Here is a 26770-nt window from a genome sequence, read left to right on the forward strand (position 1 = left end):
TCTGGAATGTTTTCTCTGAATCTCTTAGTTTTGCTGACACCCCAAACACCTCTATTTAAGAAAAACATTAAGAGCCCATCTTTCCCATCCAAGCTTCTTAATTTTCCTCATACCCATTAGTAAAGTGCCAAGATATGTTAATTTGTATAAAAGGCACCATCTAGATGTCATTGGTTATTTATGCTGCTTGATTATTGTGAACATAGAAATTGAGTAAGATGCCCCAAAATGTAAGTGCGATTTGGGATTTGTACTTCCCCTTGCAGTTATTAATCAACTGATTAAAGAACTCTATTATCTGAATTCTCTGTTCTAGGAGAAATTGATCCCAAGGAGAGAATAGCTCATCAGAGAAAACTGTTGCAAAAGAAATTGGGCCTCGACATGGGAGCAGCTCTAGGAATGAACACTGAAGAGCTCTTTAATGATGAAGACCTCATTTATAATCCCTCTCCAGCTCCAACAGTACTGAAACAACCTGTAGGTAGAACATCGGGTTGTTTGTCTTCAAGGAATCATGCAGTAGGTTTGGCTTCTTTTGTGCGTCTGGTAGCTTAAAATCTGCATGCATGTACCATGCATGTTATAGCTCAATTAACTGGTTTTCTTGCAAGTGTAAAAGCAGGTTGAGTCTCATGATTTGGAATTTATACAGATTAATCATATAGAGCTGGTCACGCGATAGCAAGCATTTGTAACTGGAAGGTTGTGAAAGGGACATGGTTATTCAGAAGATACTAATTGCTTACTAGTGCATTTAACGATTTCCATTTTAAACTTCAAATACTTTGATAATTTAAGGCAAGTATTTTTGATTTCACTGGGGAATGGATCACTATTCTATCCACCTTATGCCCCCAGTGTCATCTTCTAGCATGCCAGTCAGCTCCGCTGATTTAACTTGTTTTTAAACTGAGTTGAGACTCTTAAATCACTTTATATGGTTCCTTAATAACAAGCAAAGCAGAGACACCTTTCTATGGACTACATTTAAACTTGGGCCCAGAAGAAAAAAGGCCAGTGTAATAATGCAGTGTGCCACCTATTCCACAATACTAATATTAAGCTTCAATATATTAAGCTATATGTATTCACTTGTCCCTTTAAATAGATTTTTAAAAACATCTGTTTAAGTTTCTGCATTCTCGGTTCCTCTGCGCCATTTTTGGCTAAGAAGACAGACAAGCATACAATTCCCAGTCAACCTGTGTCAGTGCTGTGACCTAGAATATCCATGTTAACAATCTGTGGTGATTTTTTTTCTTGCTGATTTCCATTTCATCCCTTGTGGAAAAATGTTTGATCAACAAACTCTTCTCATCCACCCCGTGTAATTGAGTTTAGGAAGCTGCAAAGAATTGCAGTTCATAATTCAGGTATTGCTGTAGCCCTGTGTTACATTAAAACCTCTCCAACGACTTCACTGAATTAATTACTTTCAGTGCAGCAACTGTTACTTAGGCAAATATTAAGTTATAACAGTAGACAACATAAATTGAAGTTATAAGATTCTACTGAATTGGGGAAAAGCTCTATCAACGTGAAGCGTATGTATTATGACTAAGTCCAGAGGGGTGAATAAATTCCTCTCTCTTTCACCCCTGAGATTAACTATAACAAAGGGAGGCTGTGCCATAGTGACCTTGTCATTGGGCTAGTAATCCAGAGACCCAGGGTAATGCTCTGGGGACCTGTGTTCGGCGGGTGGTGAAATTTGAATTCAATAAAAAATCTTGAATTAAAAGTCTAATGATGACCACGAAACTATTGTCGTAAAAACCTATCTGGTTCAATGGTGTCCTTTAGGGAAGGAAATCTGCTGTCCTTACCTGTCTGGCCTGCATTTGACCCCAGACCCACAGCAATGTGGTTGACTCTTAAATGCCCTCCGAAATGGCCACTCAGATCTATAGGGCAATTAGGGGTGGGCAATAAATGTTGGTCTGGCCAGCGACACCCACATCCCATGAATGAATTTTTTAAAGTTTGAATTTTTAAAAAGTTGTGAATTTTCAATCAGTATGTACTTGACCGTATGCAAAGCTATATGAAGAAATAAGCCAGCCAGATCTCTTGAGTTAACAAGTAAGAAGTTGGTTTTCTTGTTTAAAAACTCACTCCTGTAAAAGTATAAGAATTAATTAAAAGGTAAAAACACATCCCAAATACATACACACGTGCCAGCATACAAACAGAACAAGTTGCATGGTGGAGGAGGTGGAATTGATAAAGAGTTAAAGTCTGTAAGAAAAAAATAAATATATGTTCCTTTTGTGGTCTTGAAATGCCAGGTGTTGTGGCTGATGCAAGCTGGTTGTTTTTCTGGAGACAGTCTCTTTTAAACAATAATCCGTCCTTCTCCAAAGTGGATGCTGTGACACTTGTTTAATTCTTTCAATTTAAAGTTCTCTCTCTGTGTTCCAAAAAATATAACAGAGATAGGGTCTGAACTTGAAAATGGCAGTGTGAGAGAGAGAGAGAGAGAGAGAGAGAGATGATGTTTACATTCTGCAGTGATCTTCTGGATTTTACAAAGTGCTTGTGCAGACTCCTTTTTTTGTTGAAACAAACGGACAAGCTTATAATCATAGCTTTTGACAAGTGAGGTTCTGCTCATGTGACAGCTGCTATTGGCACACAGTGGAGGACAATCCATAATTAATGAAGAAATTTCAATCTCCCATTGTCAAAGCTATCAAGATGCCATTGAAACAGATAGGGAGTCCTTGGCATTCCTTGCCTAATGGGTTTTGTTAGTCCTCCTCTATTTCTGGCATTTTCTGGAGTTATGAACTCTGGTGGCCTATTGTCTTTATGTTTAGCCGAGAGTTCAGACAATGACAGGTGTGAAATCCATCAGGGAACTGTCTTGACATGTCCCCAGTAATCCATGTTCAGAAGCTTGAAGAGGAAACTTGGCCAATTTGTAGGACAGGTGACTACTGCTGCTATTTTAAAGCAGTGCCTTTGCAGTTCTAGCTGTTTCTTTTTTTAAAAAAATAATCCAAGGCATTCATCAGCTGGTGAAACTAACAATATTTCACATTGTTTAATCAACATTGTGTTATATGCAATGGGTACTATTTAATGGAAGCAACGGGAGTCTTGCCTGATTGCTGGAGAGCTACCAAGAGCCCTCCATCACTTCTTTTGGGGAAGGCCCCTGAATTAAGTGCCACTTGAGCACTTAACTATACAATTGTGGGCCCTCCCCGGGATCAAGGACCCTGGCCCTTGGGGCAGAAGCCGAGAGCTGCTGGCCAGTCACGGGGGAAGTGGTGACTGTTGCTGGTACGACACCCGCCTGAAGCCTATGATTGTCGCTGTATCTCAGGCCACAGGTGAGTGATGGCGGGGTGTCATGGGGCAGTGATCACGGGGGGGTGGGAGCAGGGAGGGGGTGTCAACTGCAAGAGCAGGGCTCTCAGCAGGCTCCTCTTCCCGACACCAGATCCCATGATCAGGCCTTTTTCTGTGCTATAGACCTCTATTACTCTATTTTAATTGGTTCAAACAGAAAAATACAGCAGATCATGGAAATCTTAAAACAACACAGAAAATTCTGGAATCTGTCAACATGTTAGGCTGCAAAGTGGAGCCAACAGACAAGTCAGACCAAACAGACCAGATCCCATGATCAGGTACTGAGTGCTTTTGAACAAGGTGCCCCTGGAAGTCCACAAGCAACCCCATATGGATTTTCTTGTCATGTTCCCTGCTTGAGAGTCCCCTGCCTGCTACTTGGTTAATATGGGCTTAATTAGGATGGGGCCAGGAAGGTGGTTGGATCCTCATCCGCCACCCTGCTGCCTGTTTAAATGCCCCCCCCCCATCAACACCCCCGCCTCGGGGGCGGATATTAACGTCTGCCTAATAGCTCCTATTCAGAAACTAAATGAGTACTTCTAATCTGTCTCTTTCTGTACCTATATTTTGGCATTTGAACCAAATAAACCTAGGAAATCCCTTTGCAAGTGGTAAGTTTGAATCCACCTTCAAAATAAATATGCAGCTTTTGTCTTGAGTCAGGACTTGCGGGAGCCTCTGAATTACATGGGGAAACTCTTTCGAGTTACCAACAGTCACAGATTGCAACTTCTTTCGAGTACAATCACAGTTCTTGGTTTCCGGGAGTGGGACTTGAACCCACAACCCTCTGATTCAAAGGCGAGGGTGCTATGAACTGAGCCACAGCTGACACCTCAATTACATGGGGAAAATGTACTCCACATTTGAAAGTGTTTAATGACAAGTGTCCATCACATGATGGTTCAAATATTTGTAAATAGCAACAAATTGATGATTACCTCAGCTATTAGTAGCTGGCAGGTAAACTGCCAATGCAGATTCAACTAGTCGGTAAGAAAACTACCAATCGATAATTAGAAATTAAGAACCAGTAAACAAATTAGCAAGTAGAATAATGAGAGTCAATGTTTCAGGTGTCAACAGTTCATGAGCTTTGAAAAAAAGTCTACAGCAAAAAGATTGACTTGTCTGTTGGCTCCACTTTGCAGCCTAACATGTTGACAGATTCCAGAATTTTCTGTGTTGTTTTAAGATTTCCATAATCTGCTGTATTTTTCTGTTTGAGCCAATTAAAATAGAGTCGTAGAGGACTATCGAGTCTGTGCTGGTCAAACAAGTACCTAACTATTCTAATGCCATTTTCCAGCACTAGGCCCATAGCCTTGTATGCCATGGCATCACAAGTGCACATCCAAATACCTCTTAAATGTTATAAGGGTTTCTGCCTCTACCACCCTTTCAGGCTGTGAGTTCCAGATTCCTACCACCCTCTGGGTGAAAAAATTCTTCCTCACATCCCCTCTAAACCTCCTGCCCCTTACCTTAAATCTATGCCCCCTGTTTATTGATCCCTCCGCCAAAGGGAAAAGTTCCTTCCTGTCTACCCTATCTATGCCCCTCATAATTTTATACACCTCAATCATGTACCCCTTTAATCTCCTCTGCTCCAGGGAAAATAACCCCAGTGTATCCAATCTCTCCTCATAACTAAAACTCTCCAAACCAGTCAACATCCTGGTAAATCTCCTCTGCACTCTCTCTAATCCAATCACATCCTTCCTATAATGCAGATTCCAGAACTGCACGCAATACTCTAGCTGTGGCCTAACCAGCGTTTTATCCAGCTCCAGCATAACCTCCCTGCTCTTATATTCTGTGCCTCAGCTAATAAAGGCAAGTATCCAATATGCCTTCTTTAACTATCTTACCTACCTGTCCCGCTACCTTAAGGGACTTGTGGACATGCACACCAAGGTCCCTCTGATCCTCGGTACTTCCCAGGGTCCTACCATTCATCGTGTATTCCTGTGCCTTGTTTGTCCTGCCCAAGTACATCACCTCACACTTATCCGGGTTAAATTCCATTTGCCACTGATCAGCCTATCTGACCAATCCGTCTATATCCTCCTGTAATTGAAGGCTATCCTCCTCACTATTTAGCACCCCACCAATTTTCGTGTTATCCGCGAACTTACTGATCAACCCTCCTACATTCAAGTCTAAATCGTTTATATATACCACAAACAACAAGGGACCCAACACCGATCCCTGTGGGACCCCACTGGATATTGTAAATTGCTTTCAGCTGCCATCTTATTTTCTTAGTACCTGTAAGATATGGTAATGAAACTTCTACCAGAAATTGATATTACATAATTCACAACTAAATCAATTATTTTTAACAATACAGTTGCCCTAGCAGTGTTTAAAAATCAGGCTTGGCCCTTTCCAAAGTCTGAGATTTGCTGAGCCATGTTCTCTTCACCCCACCCCCTCCCCCCATTTAAGTTGGGAAGTCTTGCGAGTTTGTGGCCTTTGGACACACCCAACCTTTCTAACTTTTTTGTAGCGTGCAGCTGATTCATTTTAAGTGCTCGAGGCCCTTCAGGTTTTTTTTGTTTTACGCAGCTGCACGCACACAATCACAAAAAAAGGCCTGTGGGGTACATTCTGGTTACTGCACGGCCATGCAACTTAAAATGGAACCATCCAAGCTAGAGCAATCTTTTGATTTGTTTCTACCGTTTTTTGTTATTTGTGCTGTATTGAACTTCTTTAATTTCTGCTAATTTTATAGATACAATCCTACATTATGCAGTGGAAGCACCTGTCACCATAAGAACTATATATTCTGACTTGCTGTAAACACCATAAGTGATCTGATAATTTAAATGTTGCAAATTTGGATATTGCTGTACAATATTTTTATAAACTGCAGCATTATTGTAGACTCTGGTCTAGTTTTAGGAACTAGCACTGATCCTATGTGACTTCATACTTTGAGAACATTTTCTCCTTAGCTTTACATTGACTGCTGCACTTCTGATCAGATACCTAAATGACTCAACTTTCCATCTTCCTTGCTCAGCGTGGCAGCAACTGATCCTATTTGGTATGTTCTAAAACTAGCATGGAAAATTGAGAAAGCAAAATCAAATCGGTGTTCCACCACTGTGATAAAGGTTTATATTATGCAGCCTTCAGTTCTGCGCTGAAAAACACCATTGCAGCACTGTGCTTATTTCGTTCTTGTGAACCTTCTGAAAAATATTCTCCAAATGACTGAATTAGTTTCAAGGATTGATTAGATAGATTTGCATTTGCCTTTTTTTCCCCTTGTGCTAATTCCTTCAAGAATTGTTTACCCAAAGCTAGATGGTCAGAACTTAGCAGGTGTATCATTGATCCAATTGAACTATATTTTAGGTGGGCGTATTAGGCTATCTAGACATGGAGCAACAGTCAGTTTGTAACTTGATTGCTAAGATAAAATTGATTAAATTGTGACTACGTGCTAGATATTTTCAGTGCTTCAGCTGGAGTAGGTTTTATAAATGTTTCTGAAGCAATAAAAATCAGAAGTTTACTATTATAGTGTGTCCATTATCTGTCTTGCATTCATTCATTTAATTTATAGATTTGATATAAATGGGTAATTGCTCAAACTAACTTCTGTAATTGGTTCAAAAATAGAGAAATTTCCTTTTTGGGAAAGATAGGAAACTCTAGAAACATCAATGGCATTTTCAAACAAAAACAGAAAATGTTGGAAAAACTCAGCACATCTAGCAGCATCTGTGGAGAGAGAAACAGTTAACGTTCTGAGTCCATATGACCCTTCAGAGCTCTGAAGAAGGGTCATACGGACTCAGAACGTTAACTCTGTTTCTCTCTCCACAGATGCTGCTAGACCTACTGAGTTTTTCCAGCATTTTCTATTTTTGTTTCAGATTTCCAGCATCCGCAGTATTTTGCTTTTATCAATGATGTTTTCAACATTGTTTTTCCAACATAAACTGCATACTTGTAGATTAAGATTAAAATTCCTGGTGAATTAAGATTTTGGAACTTACTTTTCAATTAAAGTTGCTTTCAAATCACATGCTGTAGGAATAATGTGTATTGCATTTGTGACTTCTGCACCTAGAGTTTTCACAAAATGCTTGCTGATGACAGCAAACCCAATATTCCAAGTTGATCATTGTGCACATCCTCAGTCACAATGTTCAGTTTATCCTTTTAATGCTAGTGGAAGCCTCCATTTACAACCATTTCTGCAGGAGTTTTGGAAACTGTACCACATAACATAATTGATTTTGATTCAATATTAGTGCAACTGTGAATGCCCATCCTTTGACTATTTATTCTGCCATGAGACCAAAAAGCTTTGGTGCTATGAAGTACAAGAAAGAAAATCTTGCCTCTATGGGTGTCTCACACACTGTTTTAAATGGATTCTTGCCTTTTCACCTTCAATTATGAGACTCCCAGTGGGTTATATTTTTTAATTGAAAGTACTTTAGCATCAGCATTCAGGGTCTGTTAACTTCTTAGTTACAAATTATCCTTGAGTCATGGGACACCAGGTTAGAGAGAGGTATTTTTTTTACAAGAATGAAGATTATTTTTGTCCTTTATCAGACCAAGTACTAAGTTGTTCAAAATGTTTATCAGTGCTGCCATGATCTGTTGCAAGGAGATTGATATGGATAGTTGGGGCAACTCCTCCCCTTCCTGTGGAGAGAAGTACAGATTCTATATGATGTCCCTCAGTGGTCACTTTGAGATTGTCCTGAGGTACAAATATGTTTACCATTTGCCCAAAAATGCTTTGTGTATCATTCTATTTTGATGCCACGTTAAGTTGGGTTAATCTATTATTTTGGATATATCCTTCACATTGAACCATAATACTAATTGCCAGAAATTATATTATAGCTCTGTTTAGCCAAACCTGCTCTGCTCTACACAAATGTGTTGGAATTTGGATTCTGCAATTTTTGTAAGACCACTGCTGTAGGGAGTAAATCTGAACTAATATAAAATTGTCAAAACTGTCACTCGGTGGTGGAATTGAAGCTAAGTAAGTGGTCATTGCAAATTGGATTCACTATTGCAGCCACCTATATTTTTGAAGAAGCAAACTTTGAAAGTACCTAGAGGGCAAGCTGCATGAAATAATCTATACTGTATGCATTACTTAATGTTAGAGGCCTCTAAGGGTAAATAAATGCAAGTTGGCAATAACTTAAGTCTTTACTCTCATTTTGAGTTCTTTACTTACTCCTGGAGTGTAGTATTTTAGAAACTTGGTGGAAAAAATGCAAGTATAGAATACAGTATCATTATTCACCCATAGTAGCTGTTTATGAATTGAAACTTTGGGTCAAATTGCTATTCAGCTCTGGGAAAAGTAGCAGCTAGACCTGTTCCTATTCAACATCCATACTTGTACACTTTCCAGTCGGACTTATTGTTGCTGGGTAGCAGTCATGAACCGGGATGCCTGATTGACTTATTGCTTTTCTCCTTCACTCAATAATAGCCTATCTACCACTGCCCTAAACAAGAGAGGCCAACTTTACAATGGTCAAGATTAAAACTGGAAACTTCCTAGCTTAGTTGTGCATCAGACAGTGAGCTTTTAATTTCTGCAGCTGTTTCTGATCAACTAAAAATACAAATTTGTTAATTTTAAATCCAGACCTCCTTCATTTTATACAGCTTACTTCGCCCAATGGGGTAAAACAGATTGAATATTTAAAGATCATAATTTAACACTGTTATAACAATGTAATCGTATTGTTCTTTTTTTCCTTTATTTAAAAGACCTCAAGTTTACTATTATGAGATTATACCTGCGGTCTGCCAATCTTCAAAATCAGAGTTTTTTTTTATACAAAATAAAAGCCAATAAGCTTCTGAAGTATCTATTAAATATAGAGCTTGTTTGTAAGCTGTGCGTATTGTAACCATGACTTCAGCTGGTTAATATATATCATTTTTTTAAGCTTGTTCAGGCAGCTGATCTGATTGAAGCTGAATTTCAGCCTGGTATGAGCAGTCGGCAGAAGAATAAAGCAAAGAGGATGGCTAAGCTGTTCGCTAAACAGCGATCCAGAGACACAGTGGAAGGAAATGCAAACAATGAAAAATGGTATGAGCAATCTTCTGCTTGCTTCTATGTCCTAAATTGTGCTAAATTTCATTGAGTTAGAAACGAACAATGACGCCATAGACCCTGTTTTAGATCACTAATTATAGTTTCAGGTTTAAAGTTTATATCCTCTTCTGCTAACTGAATTCTATTTTAGAATTCTCAGTACTTAAGTTTTAGTAAAACACCATTTTTATATGCATTATAAAATTTGAATTAAATTTCAAATTGAGGTAAAATGCTGAAAAGGGAGGGCAAGGGACTGCGTTTGGTGTTTGCATCACATTGGAGCTGGCGAAAATAGCAAACCTGGTGTCAAGTCAAGGGGATCGCTAGGCATCCAGCAACAGTGATGTCATCAAACGGGGAAAGCAGCCAATCGCATTGAAATATTCTCTCAGACAACAAGCCAGGAAGTAAAAACCACTGATTATCCTTTACCTTTATCCATCTTTAATTTAAAATTTACCTGTAGCGATGAAATCCTTGGGACAAACTCATGGGATTAAGGTAGAAGCTAAAATATCATAAATTTAAAAATATCTTTAATGTAGATTTTTTATCATAATGGAGAAATTTTCATTCCACAAATGTAAAATTAGTCTTTCAGGGCCAGTGAAGCTGCTTGGTAGTAATTATGAATTTAGTTTGTCATTTAAAACATAGTTGTACCACATTCAACAAAATATAACTTTTTCAAGGGGCTTACAGTGAGACTTCTAGTGTAGAAGTGGAAGTTCTCATCACTTCAATGATTCCTACTTGATTGCAGTATGAGAGACTCAACAGTCCACCCTATGGAGAAGCATAGACTCATTGATAGCAGCTTCTGAATTCCTGAAATTAATTGTCCATATGTGGATTCCAAAAGTTGCTGTCAGTTTCAGAAGAGTAACGATGTTACTACCACAAAGCTCAGGTCAATTTATCTATAATTTTCAGAGATGGGCAACATGGCAACCACATACTTGATCCTTTTGCATAATTAAGAATAACTTGTTAGCTTTACATAACTCCCACACAGGATACTATGTTGCATTTCAGAATTCTGTTGAACAATTATGCAAGTAATATTTCCTTGGGCAGGATTTCCTGGACAGGGGGCGGGGCCCGCTCGCTGACATGTAAAATGGCCCGGGATGACGTCAGATGGAACTTCCGACGTCACCCCGCATCATTTCAATTTCAATCAGCCGAATCAGCTGTGCACCCACCGACCTGTCAATGGCCAAAGTAATTGATCTCGTTAAAGGACCTGCCCGTCCAACCTTAAGGTTGGCGGGCAGGCCGGGAGTCCTGGCGGGCTTCAGAGAAAGCATGAAACCTCATCCACGGGTGGGATGAAGTTTCATGTAGGTTTTTAAAAATTTAATGAAAGTTCAACTAAAAGTGATAGACATGTCCCAACTCATGTGACAGTGTCTCATGAGGGGACATGTCAGGGAAATTTTATTTTTCTGCTTTTAACATTTTTGAATTTGGCGCCGATCTCCCTGAGGCAGTACTTAGCCTGCGTAAAATGGCGGCTTGCCCCCAATTGGGGGTGCCGATCAGGGGCACGCCTCCACGCGCCCACTCCTGAACTCTTCTCCCCCCAACTAGGGGAAAATTCTGACCCTTGTCTTTAGCAGGCATGGTTTAATTATCAACCTAATCAGCCTCAAAATAGTTTTAGTGAAAATTATACCCACTCATTGAACGTTTCCATTTATTTTGTATTAAAAAGTAATTTCATGAATATATTTTCCAGCTGCTTTTGCTGTAGGATTTTTGTGTTGTTTTAGTTTAAAAATATGGCGAGGATAGCCCAGAGAAGAAAATACAGTTGCTTGCCTTAACTGAATTTAGCTTTAAATAAATAAATCCAAAACTAATGGTTCATGCCTAATTCATGAAATTGAGAGAATGTAGTTTTAAAAATGGCTTTGCTAATTTATGTCTTACAGCAATGATAATGTTGATGGGGAGCCAGAGGAAAAGCGCAGGAAACTTACGAATGTTGTAATTGAGCAGCCAGCAACTGAATCGAAGGTGTTGATTGACAACATACTTGACAGTTCTTCCTTGTTTGATGAGGTGAGGTGGATATTCTTACGTTCTTCAAAATTAAATGAGGTGATGTTAATATTTTTGCTGAACAGAGAATAACGTTTCCTACATTGTCTCTGATTTACAGTACCAGAAAAAAAGAGAATTTTAAAACCATCTATTAACTGATAGATAATAGTTATCTTCAAATATTGTGGTCATTAGATGGTAGATATGATATTCCACAAATTATTGCATTTAATAATTTGTTAGTCGTTATAGCATACAAAGGAAAATTCAGTGCTGTATATTAAACTATTTTTCCACTTAGTCAAATGAATGGCCATTGGAAAGCTTCTGCGAAGAACTTTGTAACGACCTTTTCAACCCTTCATGGGAGGTAAGAAGATTCTTGTTTATAAAGATATTATAAACATATTCATGAATATGATTTATAACCATATTCAGGCTAAATGCTGTGCTGCTACTATTACTTCCCAATCAAGATAGAACTATCGTTCAAATATAGGCCACCAAACACACAATTATAGTGAATCCTAGAGTGCTTTTTCTGTGGTGGTTATGGAAAGAGGTACCATGAGATTCGCAAGTAATAAATTCCCCGATGAAGCAGGTGCACCATGCTAAAATGGGTTGCAAAAAGTGCTGTTTACAAGTTATATACCTCCTGAGAAATCAAAATTATTGTGTAATGTCAGTAAAAGTACAGGTGCCCTTGTTTATACAATTAACACTGGAGCAGTATGTTGGGTTACCCTCTGACCATGTTTTGAAATTAAAATAGAAAAGGATTTAGTGGATTATGCGTTACATAATAAAATGAAAAGATTGTCTAATTTTGATGTCCAGGTTGTGTGTGTTTTTTTTTGAAGAATTTACTTGTGTAGTTATAAATTCTTGTTAACTTTCCGTCATTCCTCTCTCGTCACTTGTAACACCCATATGTCAATTTCATGTGAGAACTTAGATCAAAGGCTGAATTATCGTCTCCCAACGCTGAACAAACCCATGTCGGGAGGACGAAATGGGAAGCATGAGGGGAGCACCTTTAAATTTTCCCTCAGATTCCTAAGCTTCCAACTTCATTGTATAAAATGCACAGCTTTGAAGTTGAATGTTAGAACAATAGTATTAAAACCATGGAACTAAAATTTGAAATGCATGCTGTAGATTTGTATAAGTGCTATTGCATCTTCATGGAAGGGCATGCCAGTGACTGGAATATTCACATGTATCTGAGGAATAGTTGAATGTATTTTAGTAGATCTCTACTTACCTTTTCAATGGAGCCTAATACAACTTTTGAGTAGTTGCCCAGCTCAGTTTTGTCTCTTGTATTTCACCAACTTTGTGTAGTGATTTAATGGCTTGCAGGAACTAACATTCCAGTTCATTTGTGATTTCTGAAAAGCCAAAGTCACTGCCTTTTTCCATTTTGGGTGAAATTGAAGTGGATTTCAGAGAACAATTTGTGAATATTCACAAAACTATTTGGTTCCCAGTTAAATTTTAGTAACTTGTAGGTAATCTGTTCAAATAGCATTGCATCTGATCTATAATATGTTTTTAAATACAAAGTTTGATCATTTGTTACCTCTACATTTATTTTTGCTGTCAGGTTCGTCATGGTGCAGGAACTGGCCTAAGGGAGATATTGAAGGCTCATGGGAAAAGTGGAGGTAAAATTGGAGACAGCACTTTAGAAGAGGTAAAACATTGTAGCTATGACTTGTATACTCCTGTTAACATTTTTTGATGCACTATGATTTCATGATTTCTCAGTGTATTATATTATTATACAGCTGTTAAAGATTAGGTTGTGTCAAATGCCCTGCCTGCTTGTTCAGGTGGATGAAAAACAATCTCATGATATTATTTGAAGGAGTTATCTTGGCCGACATTTATTCCTCAAAATAAAACAAAATGCCACCGAAATAAATCAACTTGTCATTTTTCTCACTGGCTTTTCTTTTGGGGGTTCAGCGGGAGGGAGGTGGGGCGGTGGGGGGTGATTTTTGTGTGCAAAATTCCTATGGTACCTGCCCATGTAATAGTGACTGCACTCCAAAATCTAATTCATTAACTGTGAAGTTGTGAAGTGCTTTCTGAGGGGATATTAAAGGCACTATATAACCACAGGTTCATTTATTCTTGGGTTAGTATAGCGCAGCCTTCAGGTGACATCTCTTATTTAATGAATTTGGGTTACTATACTGTTGTATCTGTTGCTGAGGTCACTTAACACTAACTGTTAGTATCTATTTTCAGGTGTACTAAATTATCACTTAAAGATGTCAGAAAGATATGTTTGGCCATGCTGTGTGTAATAATGGATACAGAAAACAAATGTATGAAATACTTTTTGAAGCTTAATTCACTGTTGTAATGCAGGAAATGTGGCAGCCAGTTTGTGCATGGCAATAAACGACAAATGTGATGATCATCAGATAATGTTTTGCGACGTTGATTGGGAGAAGTATAGTTAAGGAAACGGGATAAATGCTCTTTTCTTCAAAATAGAGTCTTGGGATCTTTTATGCCCACCTGAGAGGGAAGAAGGGGCCTCAGTTTAACATCTCATCCAGAATACAAATCTCTGTCAATATGGCCTTGGTTTTTGTGCTCAAGTCCTGGAGCAGGACATGGGTTTGTATGTGTGCCTCTTCTCCCCACTGTTGCCATTTCTCTTGTTCTCTTCTGTACACCTGTGTTGCTTTTTTTATTGCTGTTGCTTTCTCTCTGCTCTTCTATCATTCTTTATTTCCAGGAGGGAGGTTTTGTTTGGAATTGCATGGTATGGAAGATACTTGTTATGTCTGTATTACTGGACTACAAACCCAGAGGCCTGCATTAACAATTCAACCACATTTGAGAATTTGAATTTAAGCTAGAAGCCCTAAACATATAAGAAAATATGCTTTCTGTAAAGTTTATACCCACCAGTTACTACCCACCAACAAAAACTTATATTTATAAAGTGCCTTTTAATGTCATAAAACATGCCAAGGCACTGCACATGAGCAATTTATAAGGCAAAGTTAGACACCGAGCCACAATAGGAGATATTAGAGAAGATGGCCAAAACTTTGGCAAAGAGGTAAGTTTTAAGGAGCATCTTAAAGGAAGAAAGAGAGGTCAAGCTTTAGAGGGGTTTTGGGAGGAAATTCCAGAGCTTAGGGCTAGGCAGCTGAAGGCACAGTCACCAGTGGTGGACCGATTAAAATTGGGGATGCTCAGGAGGTCAGAATTAGATGAGTGAAGATATCTCTCAAGAGTTGTGGGTCTGGAAGAGGTTACAGAGATGGTAAGGGGCAAGGCCATGGTGGGATTTGAAAACAAAGATGAGAATTTTAAAATCAAAGCATTGCTTGACCAGGAATCAACATAGGTCCTCAAGCACAGGGTGATAGTTGAACAGGTGCAAGTATGGACATAAGCAGCAGAGTTTTGAATGATCTCCAATTTTCAGAGGGCAGAATGTGGGAGGCAAGTCAGAAGTGCATTGGAATACTCAAGTCTAGAGGTATTAAAGGCATGGATGAGGAGATGAGGTAGGCATGAAATAGGGCATGGTACAGTGGTGGAAAAAGGCAGTCTTGGTGATGGTGCAGACATGTGATTGAAAGCTTATCTTGTTGTCAAATTGAAACCCATGGCCTGGTTTAGTCTCAGCCAGTTATCAGAGAAAGCTGGGGAACGGTGTTTGGAGCATGGGAGAAAAGCAATGGCTTCAGTCTTCACAATATTTAATCAGAGGAAATTTCTGCTCATCCAGTTTTAAAGCCGGCTGGTGAAGGATATAACTGAAACCAACCTTTACACACTTTTATAGGCATTTATTTATACAGTTACAGGTTACAGGCAAGCACCATCCATCCGCACAAGCACAGTTTAAGTCAGTGTCTATTATAGGGGCACAAGTGAATCCAGTTAATACCCACCGCCTGCCTATAATTAATCACATTTAATTTTCAATTGACAGATTCCCTTGTCTCTAAACTGAAATATTCTGCACTAAGCATTTCATTGTGAGATGCCCCTCCTCTAGAATCCCTAACGATTCCTTCGTACAAGCATTACCTTTTGTAAAACAATTAGACAGTTGATGACTTGCATCCACCCATGTATTTTTAGAGATTTATTTTCTCTCCAGCATTTATTTCAAGTCATCAAGGTCAATCTGTAATCTTTTCTCATTCGCCGTTTTCGTAGAGAGTACATTATCCCAAATGATTATCTGCATGACATTCAATGAGCATACTATCTTCATTACGTTCATTGTACAGAATATCACTTAACATATTTGCTATAGAATCCCATATCCACTGATCTACAAGAGCTAATGTTTCAGCAGCCAAAATAACATTGGGCAGAATTTTCCCTCCATCGGCAGGGTGGGGTGGGGGCTGTAGTTCAGGAGCGGGTGCGTGCAAGCGCGCCTCTGATCAGCGCCCCTGATTGGGGGCGCAATACCATTTTACGTGGGTGGGCCAATTACGGTGGCTAAAACAGCTAAAAAGATATTCAAGTTTACTTTTCCAGTTATGGGAAAGTCCTGTAGCACCCATATCACACTTGCTGTTCAAAACCTCAGCAACTAGCCTTGCTTTAGCCTAATAAGTCCCATTTCCAAGGACACTTTCAGTACAAATCCACCTATGTGACAAAACTGACCCTTCTTAGGTACCTCCGAATAAAGTCCGAACTCTCTCCAACTATCTAATTCCCTTGGTTTTTACTTTCTTATTAGTTTATGCCCAAGTTAACTGGCAGCCACCAAAACTTCATGGTCATGAAGAGGAGTTCTGCTTTTAGTACTGTTCTGAGGCCTTTATTTCATTGTCTAGGCCTATAATTACACTGTTATGTTATGTCTACTACTGCACAATCTCCCTCTTGCCTTATTGGGGCTTTTTCTCCAGCATATGATTGTTTTGTGATGCAAGAGTCACTTCTGATTGTCAGTACTTGCACTGCGCTTTCTTACTCTCCACCCCATTCTGCCACTCTGAGGATCTTGCTTCTTGGCCATCATCCCAAACAATCAACCAAAATTTAAACTTGGCAATAGTTTTTCCTGCACATCCCGCAATTGTCACATCCCTCCTTCACGTGATGCCTCTGGAGCACATGTTGTTATTATCCACTCTGGGCAATTGGCCTTTGGAAGTGATAGCACTGTCATGTGACGTGATCATTCACATTGCCACTATTCAACCTTTGATGTACCTTATTCTGTTCCTCAGGACCTTCATCACAAAACAATTGAGCATGTGAGGTATAAAGTGCCTCATTTACTTCTATCAGCTGTTCAGAGTCTGACATTTTGCGGTTCATAATAGTTGATTGTGAGGAATGAACCTTAACAGTTTCATTGCTATGTTTGGTAAGAACTGTCTTACTATCACAACTTATTACCTTACCAGGGCCTTTCCATTCCCTATGACACCATCTTTTTTATAAGTATACCAAATCTCCTGAATTAAATTCTGTATCAGATGGTCTTTTATGATGCCTCCGTGTTCTTTGAATTCCTCAGTTATGACAAAAACATGTCCCCCTGCATGTAATCCATTCAAATGTGCAGAAAAAATAGAAATAATTGTAGTATCAGGTGGACTATCACAGAGTACAGAAGGATTTTGCCCATAGACCAATTGATATGAGTGCCAACCATCATGAGTGAATTCTTTGCATGAACCACCCATGCCTCCCAGGACATTTGTGAAATTGCAGACTGGTTGATCAGATAAAAAAATTTATGCAACTTTTTGTTAATCACACTTCTCAATAATCCCTTCTATTAGCCTCATGCTCTTCTTCTTCCTTGGGCAGGATTTCTAACTTTTGACAAATAGGGTGAGCAAATTGTCTATGTAACTTTAAGACAATTTGCTTCTTTCTCTCATTCTTATCAACTGATGCGACTAATACTCATCTGACGCTCTGACAAGAAACATCAGGTTTTGTCAACATCCTGACTGAATAAACTTCAGATCCACTGACCTTCCAAAAATAATTGCCATATCCTCCATTTCAATTTTAATTTATGGCATTTTCATAGATAGTTTAGTGAGATAGACTACCTTTACTCTAGCTGTTTTACATGGAATTACGACTCTCTTTAGTGACCTCAATGTGTTGCCATCACTAAACCTAAAGCAAGTAGTCCTTTTATATTCCTTACGCTTGCATTGATCCTCACTACTTAGTGAATCAACATAACATTTTAATCAATCTGATCTGCATATTGTTGAAGTGCAAGTACTATCCAACGCTTCACAGGTAAGATTCTGCGACCAGCACATTCATCACAGGACTAAAACTACTTGTGACCAGTATAATTTGTTCGAATTCACCATCACCTTCATCCTCTTCCTCAGAATTCTGTTTAAATGTCATTTCGAGGTCCTTGCCTCTTTGCTTTGGGCAGTTCACTGCATAGTGGTACTTCAGATCGCACCTGATGCACCTATTAACTGCTCCTTGGACATTCCTGGGATTTATTTGCCGATTACTACTATTCCAATTCTGTATTCTGCTATAATAACCAGATCTTCTAAAAGCGCTGTCATCCTCATTCTGATTGTCTTTAATACTTCATTGTATTGACAACTATGTCTAGTATCTGTATCATTTTAAAACCTGGCAATGAAGGAATGTGCCATTTGTTCTATGAATGCTGAAGGAAAACTGTTTCTTCAGAAATTCTTTTGAGGCAATAGGCACCTGATCCAACAGGGTCTCCCGCTCTGGGAACCAAACACTAATCATAGAATATTACTTGTGACTTTGATATTTGTGTTATTTCAGTGTGGTACTGTGGCGGGGGACAGAAACATGATTGGGGGGTCCAAGCATGGAGTTCAGGGAAAGATGGGCATCGATTTGGGAAGCAATTCATTTAAGGACTTTGGAGAGGAAAAAGAAGTTGGAAATGCGGTAGTAATTTGCAAGGGCAGTAGGCTGATGGGTTGTTTTTTTGAGGAAAGGGGTGATGATGGCAGATTTAAAGGAGAGAGTGACAGCACTTATAGACTGAAGACCATGAAGCTGTCAGATGCCACAAGCATCTAACTATTTCACTATGGTCTTTAAGGGAGTGAAACTTGTTGACCTTATTCAGTCAGGCCTGTCTGTATCTCCGGCCCCACGCCAATATGGTTAACTCTTAGGTATCCCTGAAGTAGCCTAGTAAGCCATTCTGATGTATCGTCACCACCAGTGATTCAAGAGAAGGCTCACCCTGACCTTTCCAGAGGGCAAGGAATGAATAGTAAATGCCGCTTTACTAGTAATCGGCCTTCCCCCAATTTAGAACTCTGATTTCTGGCCCATCCTTGTCCTTTTCAATTACAACCTTGAATCTAACGGAATTATGATCACTATCTGCAAAATGCTCCCTCACTGATACCTCTACCACTTGCCCAGCTTCATTCCCTAAAATTAAGTCCAGGACTGCCCCCTCTCTTGTAGGACCTTCTACGTACTGGCTTAAAAAGCTCTCCTGGATACATTTTAAGAATTCCGCTCCCTCTAAACCTATCACACTATGACTAACCCAGTTAATGTTGGGGAAGTTGAAATCCCCTACTATTACTACCCTATTATTTTTACACTTCTCTGAAATTTGCCTACATATCTGCTCTTCTATTTCTCTCTGACTGTTTGGGGGCCTATAGTACTCCCGGCGATGTGATTGCTGCATTTTTGTTTTTCAGTTCTACCCATATGGCTTCATTTGAGGAGCCTTCTAAGATGTCATCCCTCCTTACTGCTGTAATTGATTCATTGATCAATATTGTGATACCCCTTCCTCTTTTACCTCCTTCCCAGTCTCGCCTGAAGACCCTGTATCCTGGAATATTGAGCTGCCAGTCCTGCCCCTCTCTCAACCAGGTCTCTGAGACAACAATGACATCATATTTCCATGTGTTAATTTGTGCCCTCAACTCATCTGCCTTATTCATCAGACTCCTTGCATTAAAATAAATCCCATCCAACCTTGCCAAGCTCCCTTGCGCCTTAACTGGCCTATAATTTCTGTGCCTTCCAGACTCACTTGCTCTCTCTTCTAATTTTGGCTGTGCTTCTCCCCCTGCTGAACCTTCTCTCAGGAGCACACCCCCCTGCCAAGTTAGTTTAAACCCTCCTCAACAGCACTAGCAAACCTCCCCACAAGGATGTCGGTCCCATTCTGGTTCAAGTGCAACCTGTCCGCCTTGTACAGGTCCCACCACCCCCAGAAACGGTCCCAATGTCCCAGAAATCTAAAGCCCTCCCTCCAGCACCATCTCTCCAGCCACGTATTCATTTGGACTAACCTATTTCTATACTCACTAGTGCATGGCACCGGAATTAATCCAGAGATTACTACCTTTGCAGTCCTGTTTTTTAAATCTGTTCCCTAGCTCCCTAAATTCTGCTTGCAGGACTTCATCCCTCTAACTATTTCATTGGTATCAATATGTAGCACAATCTCTGTTTGTTTGCCCTCCCCCTTTAGAATGCCTTGCAGCCGTTCAGTGAAATCCTTGACCCTGGCACCAGGGGGGCAACATACTATCCTGGAGTCACGTCTATGGCCGCAGAAACGCCCGTCTGTTCCCCTCATTATTGAGTCTCCCACCACTATTGCTCTTCCCCTCTCCCCCCCCTCTCTCTCTCTGTCTCTCTCTCTCTCCCCCCCCAACTACCACCAAGCTATTCATAGTGCCATGAGCGTGGCTGCACTCCCCAGAGGAACCATCACTCTCACCATTTTCCAAAACAGAAAAACGGTTCTTGAGCGAGATGCACCCTGGGGATTTCCTGACTACCTGCCTGACACCTTTCTTGTGACTGATGATCACCCATTCCCTCTCTGTCTGCACTTTCGTAAACTGTAGGGTGACCATGTCTAAAAACATGCTATGTACAAAACTCTCGGCCTCGCGGATGCACCTCAGTGCCTCCAGCTGCCGCTCAAGCTCCAAAACTCAGAGCTCAAGTGGCTGCAGCTGGTGGCACTTCCTATACATGTGGTCAGTCAGAGCGCAAGGAGTGTCTAGGACTTCCCACGTGTTGCAGGCGGTACATAACACGGGACTGAGCTGCCCTGCAATGCCTCTAGTTGAAAAAAAACCCTTACTTTAAGTTAAATGCAGTAAAAAAAAGCTACATTATTTATGTTTTTAAAATAAAAACTAGAACCCTTACCTTTCCTTAGCTTAATCTATTTTAAACTGGAGAATAAAACTGCAGAAAAAACTTACCCACTACTCACCAATCAACTCTCACCTTTGTGCTGACGTCACTTTTTGAAGCTTCCCCGCACTCGTGCTGATGCTGATCTCTCCACCGCTCTCTTGTGCTGTCTTGTGATGTCACTCTTGTTATTTTCAACAAGAACTGACTGCAGGACACTCTTCCCAGACTGCTTCACTGTGATGCTGACTGCAGGACACTCTTCCCAGACTGCTTCACTGTGATGCTGACTGCAGGACACTCTTCCCAGGCTGCTTCACTGTGATGCTGACTGCAGGAAGCTCTGCCCAGACTGCTTCACCGCGATGCTGACTGCAGGACACTCTTCCCAGACTGCATCACCGCGAAGCTGACTGCAAGACACTCATCCCAGACTGCTTCACCGCGATGCTGACTACAGGACACACTTCCCAGCAATTAACAAAGAACAAAAAAACAACCAGAGCAAAAAAAAAAATACCACTTGCCAGAGATACTATGGGTAAAGTTAAATTCAAACATTTTAACTGTACTAATTTAATTAAGATTTACATAAACACAACGAACATTCTACTAAAATAAAGCTGTGATTATACAGCAAACAGTGGGAGTACCTGAGCAAAATGCATACGAGCATGCAAAGAGACAAATTAGGAACAGGAGTAGGCCACTGAGCCCCTCAAGCCTGTTCCACTATTAGATAAGATCATGGCTGATCTTATTGTAGCCTCAACGCTACCTTCCTGTCTACCCTCTATCACCTTAGATTTTTGATTGACAAGAGAGTCTGTCTAACTCAGTCTTAAAAATATTCATTGACCCGCCTCCATTGCTCTTTGGGGAAGAGAATTCCACAGACTGAAAAACCAGTACAAGAAATAAACATGTAAAGTGCAATGTTCCCTCTGAGCTGCGTGGTCGCACATCAAATTGAAAGTTCCCATGCATAAGTTGGCTCCTTTCAGTTGCTATGTTTACTTTTTTTTAATCAAATTGCCTGTGCATTCCAAAGAAAGATTAGAGCATACACAAGTCAAGAGAATCTCTATTGAGAAAGAGTATGTAAATTTTCTGTATATACGTATACATAGAAATAAAATACTTGGAGAGGATATTGCAGGGAAATCACTACCCACATCCAGATAGTACATATCCCAGGACACTGAAAGATATTTGGGAGGAAAAGGCAAAGGCATAGACCACAACTTCTTAAAATATCTTTGAAAATTAAATTTGTCAAAGAGCTGGGCTTAGCAAATATTATATCTCTGTTGAAGAAAATGGAAAGTAAGGAGTCAAGAAATTATAGGCAAATTAGCCTTAACTTGATTTTGGCTAAACTTTGAGTCCTTAACAAGGGTTGAAATTAGAGTACATAGAAAAGCATGGCTTCATCACCCATCATAAACATGGAATTACAAAAGGGAAGTAACATTTCATTAACTAATTTTGGAGGAAATCAAATATATACATAAATAAAGGAAATTAGTTGATTGTTTAAATGTGGATTTTTCAGAAGGTGTTGAACATTATTCCTTAATCCATATATCTTAATTTTTTTTAAGGAGAAATTAAGTTACATTGAGAGCATTGGTTAGACACCAAAGAGCAAATAGTTAGGCCAAATTAATATTTTTTGGATTTGGGAGATGTGGGTAGTGATTTTCTTCAGGAATCTTTACTTGGACCGCTCTTGTTTTCCATCTAATAGAATAGAATCATAGAATAGTACAGCACAGAAGTGTGCTGCACTGTGTCTTTTGAAAAGCAATCCACATCCCTGCAATATCCTCTCCAAGTATTTTATTTCTATGTATACGTATATACAGAAAATTTACATATTCGGAAGCGGTGGCGTAGTTGCTGGAGACCCAGGGTAATCTTCTGGGGACCCCAGTTCAAATCCCGCCGCAGCAGATGGTGAGATTTGAATTCAATAAAAATCTGGAATTAAAGGTCTAATGATGACTATGAAACCAATGTTGATTGTCGTAAAAGCCTATTTGGTGCACTAATGTCCTTTAGGGAAGGAAATCTGCGGTCCTTACCTGGTCTGGCCTACATGTGACTCCAGACCCACAGCAAAGAATGTGCTCTTAAATGCCCTCACAGACTTGTTAAGCAACAGCCTGACATAGTCATACTCACGGAATCATACCTTACAGACAATGTCCCAGACACCACCATCCCTTGGTATGTCCTGTCCCACCGGCAGGACAGACCCAGTAGAGGTAGCAGCACAGTGGTATATAGTCAGGAATGAGTTGCCCTAGGAGTCCTCAACATCCCCTCCAAACCCCATGAAGTCTCATGGCACCAGGTCAAAAATGGGCAAGGAAATTTCCTGCTGATGATCCTGCAACAACCTTCAGCCTGCTGCAGATGCATCTGTCCACAACCGTATTGATAGGATACAATCCTTGTGGAGATGAAATCCCATCTTCACATTGAGGATGCCCTCAATCGTGTTGTGTGACACTAACACCGTGCTAAATGGGATAGAATTTGAACAGATCGAGCAACTCAAGACTGGGCAACCATGAGGCACCCTGGGCCATCAGCAGCAGCAGAATTACACTCAACCACAACCTGTAACCTCATGGCCTGGCATATTCCCCACTCTACCATTACCACCAAGCCACGGGATCAACCTTGGTTCAATGAGGAGTGCAGGAGGGCACGCCAGGAGCAGCACCAGGCAGACCTAACACTGAGGTGTCAACCTGATGAAGCTACAACACAGGACTACTTGCATGCCAATCAGCATAAGCAGCAAGTGATAGACAGAGCTAAACGATTTCACAACCAGCAGATCCAATCTAAGCTCTGCAGTCCTGCCACATTCAACCATGAATGGTGGTGGAAAATTAAACAACTCCCTGGAGGAGGAGGCTCCACAAATATCCCCATCCTCAATGATGGGGCAGGCCAGCATATCAGTGCAAAAGATGAGGCTGACCTCATGCTATAATCTTCAGCCAGAAGTGCCAAGTGGATGATCCATCTCGGCCTCCTCTGGAGGTCCCCAGCATCACAGAAGCCAGCCTTCAGCCAATTAGATTCACTCCACATGATATAACGAAACAGCTGAAGGCACTGAATACTGCAAAGGCTATGGGCCCTGACAATATTCCAGCAGTAGTACTGAATACTTTGAAGATGTGCTCCAGAACTTGCCCCTAGCCAAGCTGTTCCAGTACAGCTACAACACTGGCATCTACCCAGCAATGTGGTAAATTGTCCAGGTATGTCCTGTAGGCAAAAAGCAGGACAAATCCAACCCGGCCAATTACCGCATCATCAGTCTACTTTCAATCATCAGTAAAGTGATGGAAGGGGTCATCAACTGTGCTATCAAGCAGCACTTGCTTAGCAATAACCTGCTCACTGATGCTCAGTTTGGGCTGTGCCAGGGCCACTCAGCTCCTAACCACGTTACAGCCTTGGTTCAAACAAGGACAAAAGAGTTGAACTCCAGAGGTGAGGTGAGAGTGACTATCCTTGACATCAAGGTCGTATTTGACTGAGTGTGGCATCAAGGAGCCCTAGCAAAACTGGAGTCGATGGGAATCAGGAGGAAAACTCTGCTGGTTGGAGCCATACCTAGCACAAAGGAAGATGGTTGTGGTTGTTGGAGGTCAGTCATCTCAGTTTCAGGGCATCACTGCAGGAGTTCCTCAGGGTAGTGTCCTAGGCCCAACTATTTTCAGCTGCATCATCAATGACCTTCTCTCCATCATAAGGTCAGAAGTGGGGATGCTCAGTGGATGATTGCCCAATGTTCAGCACCATTCGCGACTCCTCGGATACTGAAACAGTCCATTTCCAAATGCAGCAAGACCTGGACAATGTCCAGCCTTGGGCTGATGAGCGGCAAGTAACATTCACGCCACACAAGTGCCAGGCAATGACCATCTCCAACAAGAGAGAATCTAACCATCGCCCCTTGACTTTCAGTGACATTACCATCGTTGGATCCCCCACTATCAACAACCTGGGGGTTACCATTGACCAGAAACTGAACTGAACTAGCCATATAAAATACTGTGGCTACAAGAGCAGGTCAGAGGCTAGGAATCCTATGGCGAGTAACTTGCCTCCTGACTCCTCAAAGCCTGTCCACCATCTACAAGGCACAAGTCAGGAGTGTGATGGAATATTCCCCACTTGCCTGGATGAGCGCTCCTTCAGCAACACTCAAGAAGCTCAACCCATTCAGGACAAAGAAGCCTGCCCTCACACCCCAGTGAAAGCACTGCAACAGCATCATTGGCAGGAGGGTATATCAACAACAAAACAAGCATACACAGTCAGTTTCCATTATGAATGTCAACAAAAGAATTTAGCTAAGAAATACAAAAATGAGAGCCAAATGTATGTCTTTATATCTACATGCAGATATCCAGTTATTTCCTGGCTTGTAATCTCAGTGCACCTAAAGACTGTACTTGGCCTTAACTCTCCATGTGCAATACCATGAATAATAAACTAATATCTAATTGTAAATAGAAAACACAAGTCGAACACCATAGTGAAAATATCTGCCCTCAGATCCACCCATGGCAAGTTAACACTGTAGCTTTTATGTTTTGATGAACTTGTCATTAAAAACAAGATCAAATAATTCTTAACTGTCATTTTAAACATTTTCTAATATGCATGAAGCATTCACTTGTAGAGCAAACTAGCTTCAGTGGAAATCGAGCTCCATTCCATCTTCTTTTGGTATAAAGATTTAGGTGACAGACACATTATAACATTTATGTAAATTGCTTGGCCACAAGAGAAATGATATTGAAGTTTGCTGATACTAAATTAATAGAAATGGTGGGCCGTAAAGAGAATTGCAGGAGGACGTTGGGAGCAGATGCAGTTTAGTGCGCAGAAATGTAATGTAGGAGGAATACAGATGTAGATCTTAAAGGTAAAAATGCAAGTAGATAAGATCATAAAATGAATACAAAAACAGGAGAGTGTTGTTTGAATTTTTAGAAGACATTGTTTAGACCACAGTTGCTGTTATATTTGCTATTGCCTGAATCTGGAACTGGAGGTGGAATGGAAGGATTGTTTATTAGGGAGATGTACTGTCTGAACCATTTAAAATATTTTAAAACAGATAGCAATTTTTAAATGTCCCGCTACAATCCCGTGATTATTAACTGCGCAGTATGTAGCTGGTAAGGCTCCTGTTGTATTGCCTGTCCTCTGCCAAGAGGGAGCTCTGCATTTGTGAGACAACAAGTCATGCTGCTAGATGGTAAAGTCTTTGAGTGGCTGAGCGAGAATGTGATCTTATCAAACCTTACTGCAAAAGTTTTATTTAATTTCCAGGAAGTTTCACTGCCTCAGCACTCTTTAAAAAGTGGTTTCACACTGCATAATAGTTGGACTGAAGCAGTGTGTGATGCTGACTCTGATGGGGAGGGGGTAGGGAATTCTCATTACTATATTTTAGAATCATGGGCTTGGCTCTGTTGTTATGTTATAGCTTTTGTGTTTGAGCACTGCCTCAGTTATCTGCCACTTAAGGTAACTCTTTTTATTTTTGAGAATTATGATTCAAATTCTTTTTATTCATTCATGGGACGTGGGCGTCGCTGGCTAGGCCAGCATTTATTGCCCAGAGTCAACCACATTCCTGTGGGCCTGGATCACATGTAGTCCAGACCAGGTGAGGACAGCAGATTTCCTTCCCTAAATCTCATAGAAACCTATAAAATTCTAACAGGACAAGACAGGGTAGATGCAGGAAGGATGTTCCCGATGGTGGGGGAGTCCAGAACCAGGGGTCACTGTCTGAGGATGCGGGGTAGACCATTTAGGACTGAGATGAGGAGAAATTCCTTCACCCAGAGAGTGGTGAGCCTGTGGAATTCGTTACCACAGAAAGTAGTTGAGGCCAAAACATTGTATGTTTTCAAGAAGGAGTTAGATATAGCTCTTGGGGCGAAAGGGATCAAAGGGTATGGGGAGAAAGCGGGAGCAGGCTATTGAGTTGGATGATCAGCCATGATCATAATGTATGGC

The 26770-nt window shown here is 40.5% G+C and overlaps 1 protein-coding gene across 3 annotated transcripts in view; it reads left to right on the forward strand.

Annotated features, from left to right (window-relative positions):
* Positions 1-26770, forward strand: part of btaf1 (BTAF1 RNA polymerase II, B-TFIID transcription factor-associated) — a 115986-nt gene that overhangs the window by 36870 nt on the left and 52346 nt on the right. For 2 of the 3 annotated variants that reach the window (XM_078564934.1, XM_078564935.1), the window contains exons 5-9: positions 317-522; positions 9321-9466; positions 11413-11542; positions 11826-11894; positions 13134-13223. In XM_078564934.1, coding sequence (XP_078421060.1) covers positions 317-522; positions 9321-9466; positions 11413-11542; positions 11826-11894; positions 13134-13223 — 641 coding nt within the window. The remainder of the gene's footprint in view (positions 1-316; positions 523-9320; positions 9467-11412; positions 11543-11825; positions 11895-13133; positions 13224-26770) is intronic. The other variant, XM_078564936.1, reaches the window with a different exon arrangement.

The sequence above is a fragment of the Cetorhinus maximus genome, chromosome 20 (genome assembly GCF_964194155.1).
Source record: "Cetorhinus maximus chromosome 20, sCetMax3.hap1.1, whole genome shotgun sequence".
NCBI lineage: Eukaryota > Metazoa > Chordata > Chondrichthyes > Lamniformes > Cetorhinidae > Cetorhinus > Cetorhinus maximus.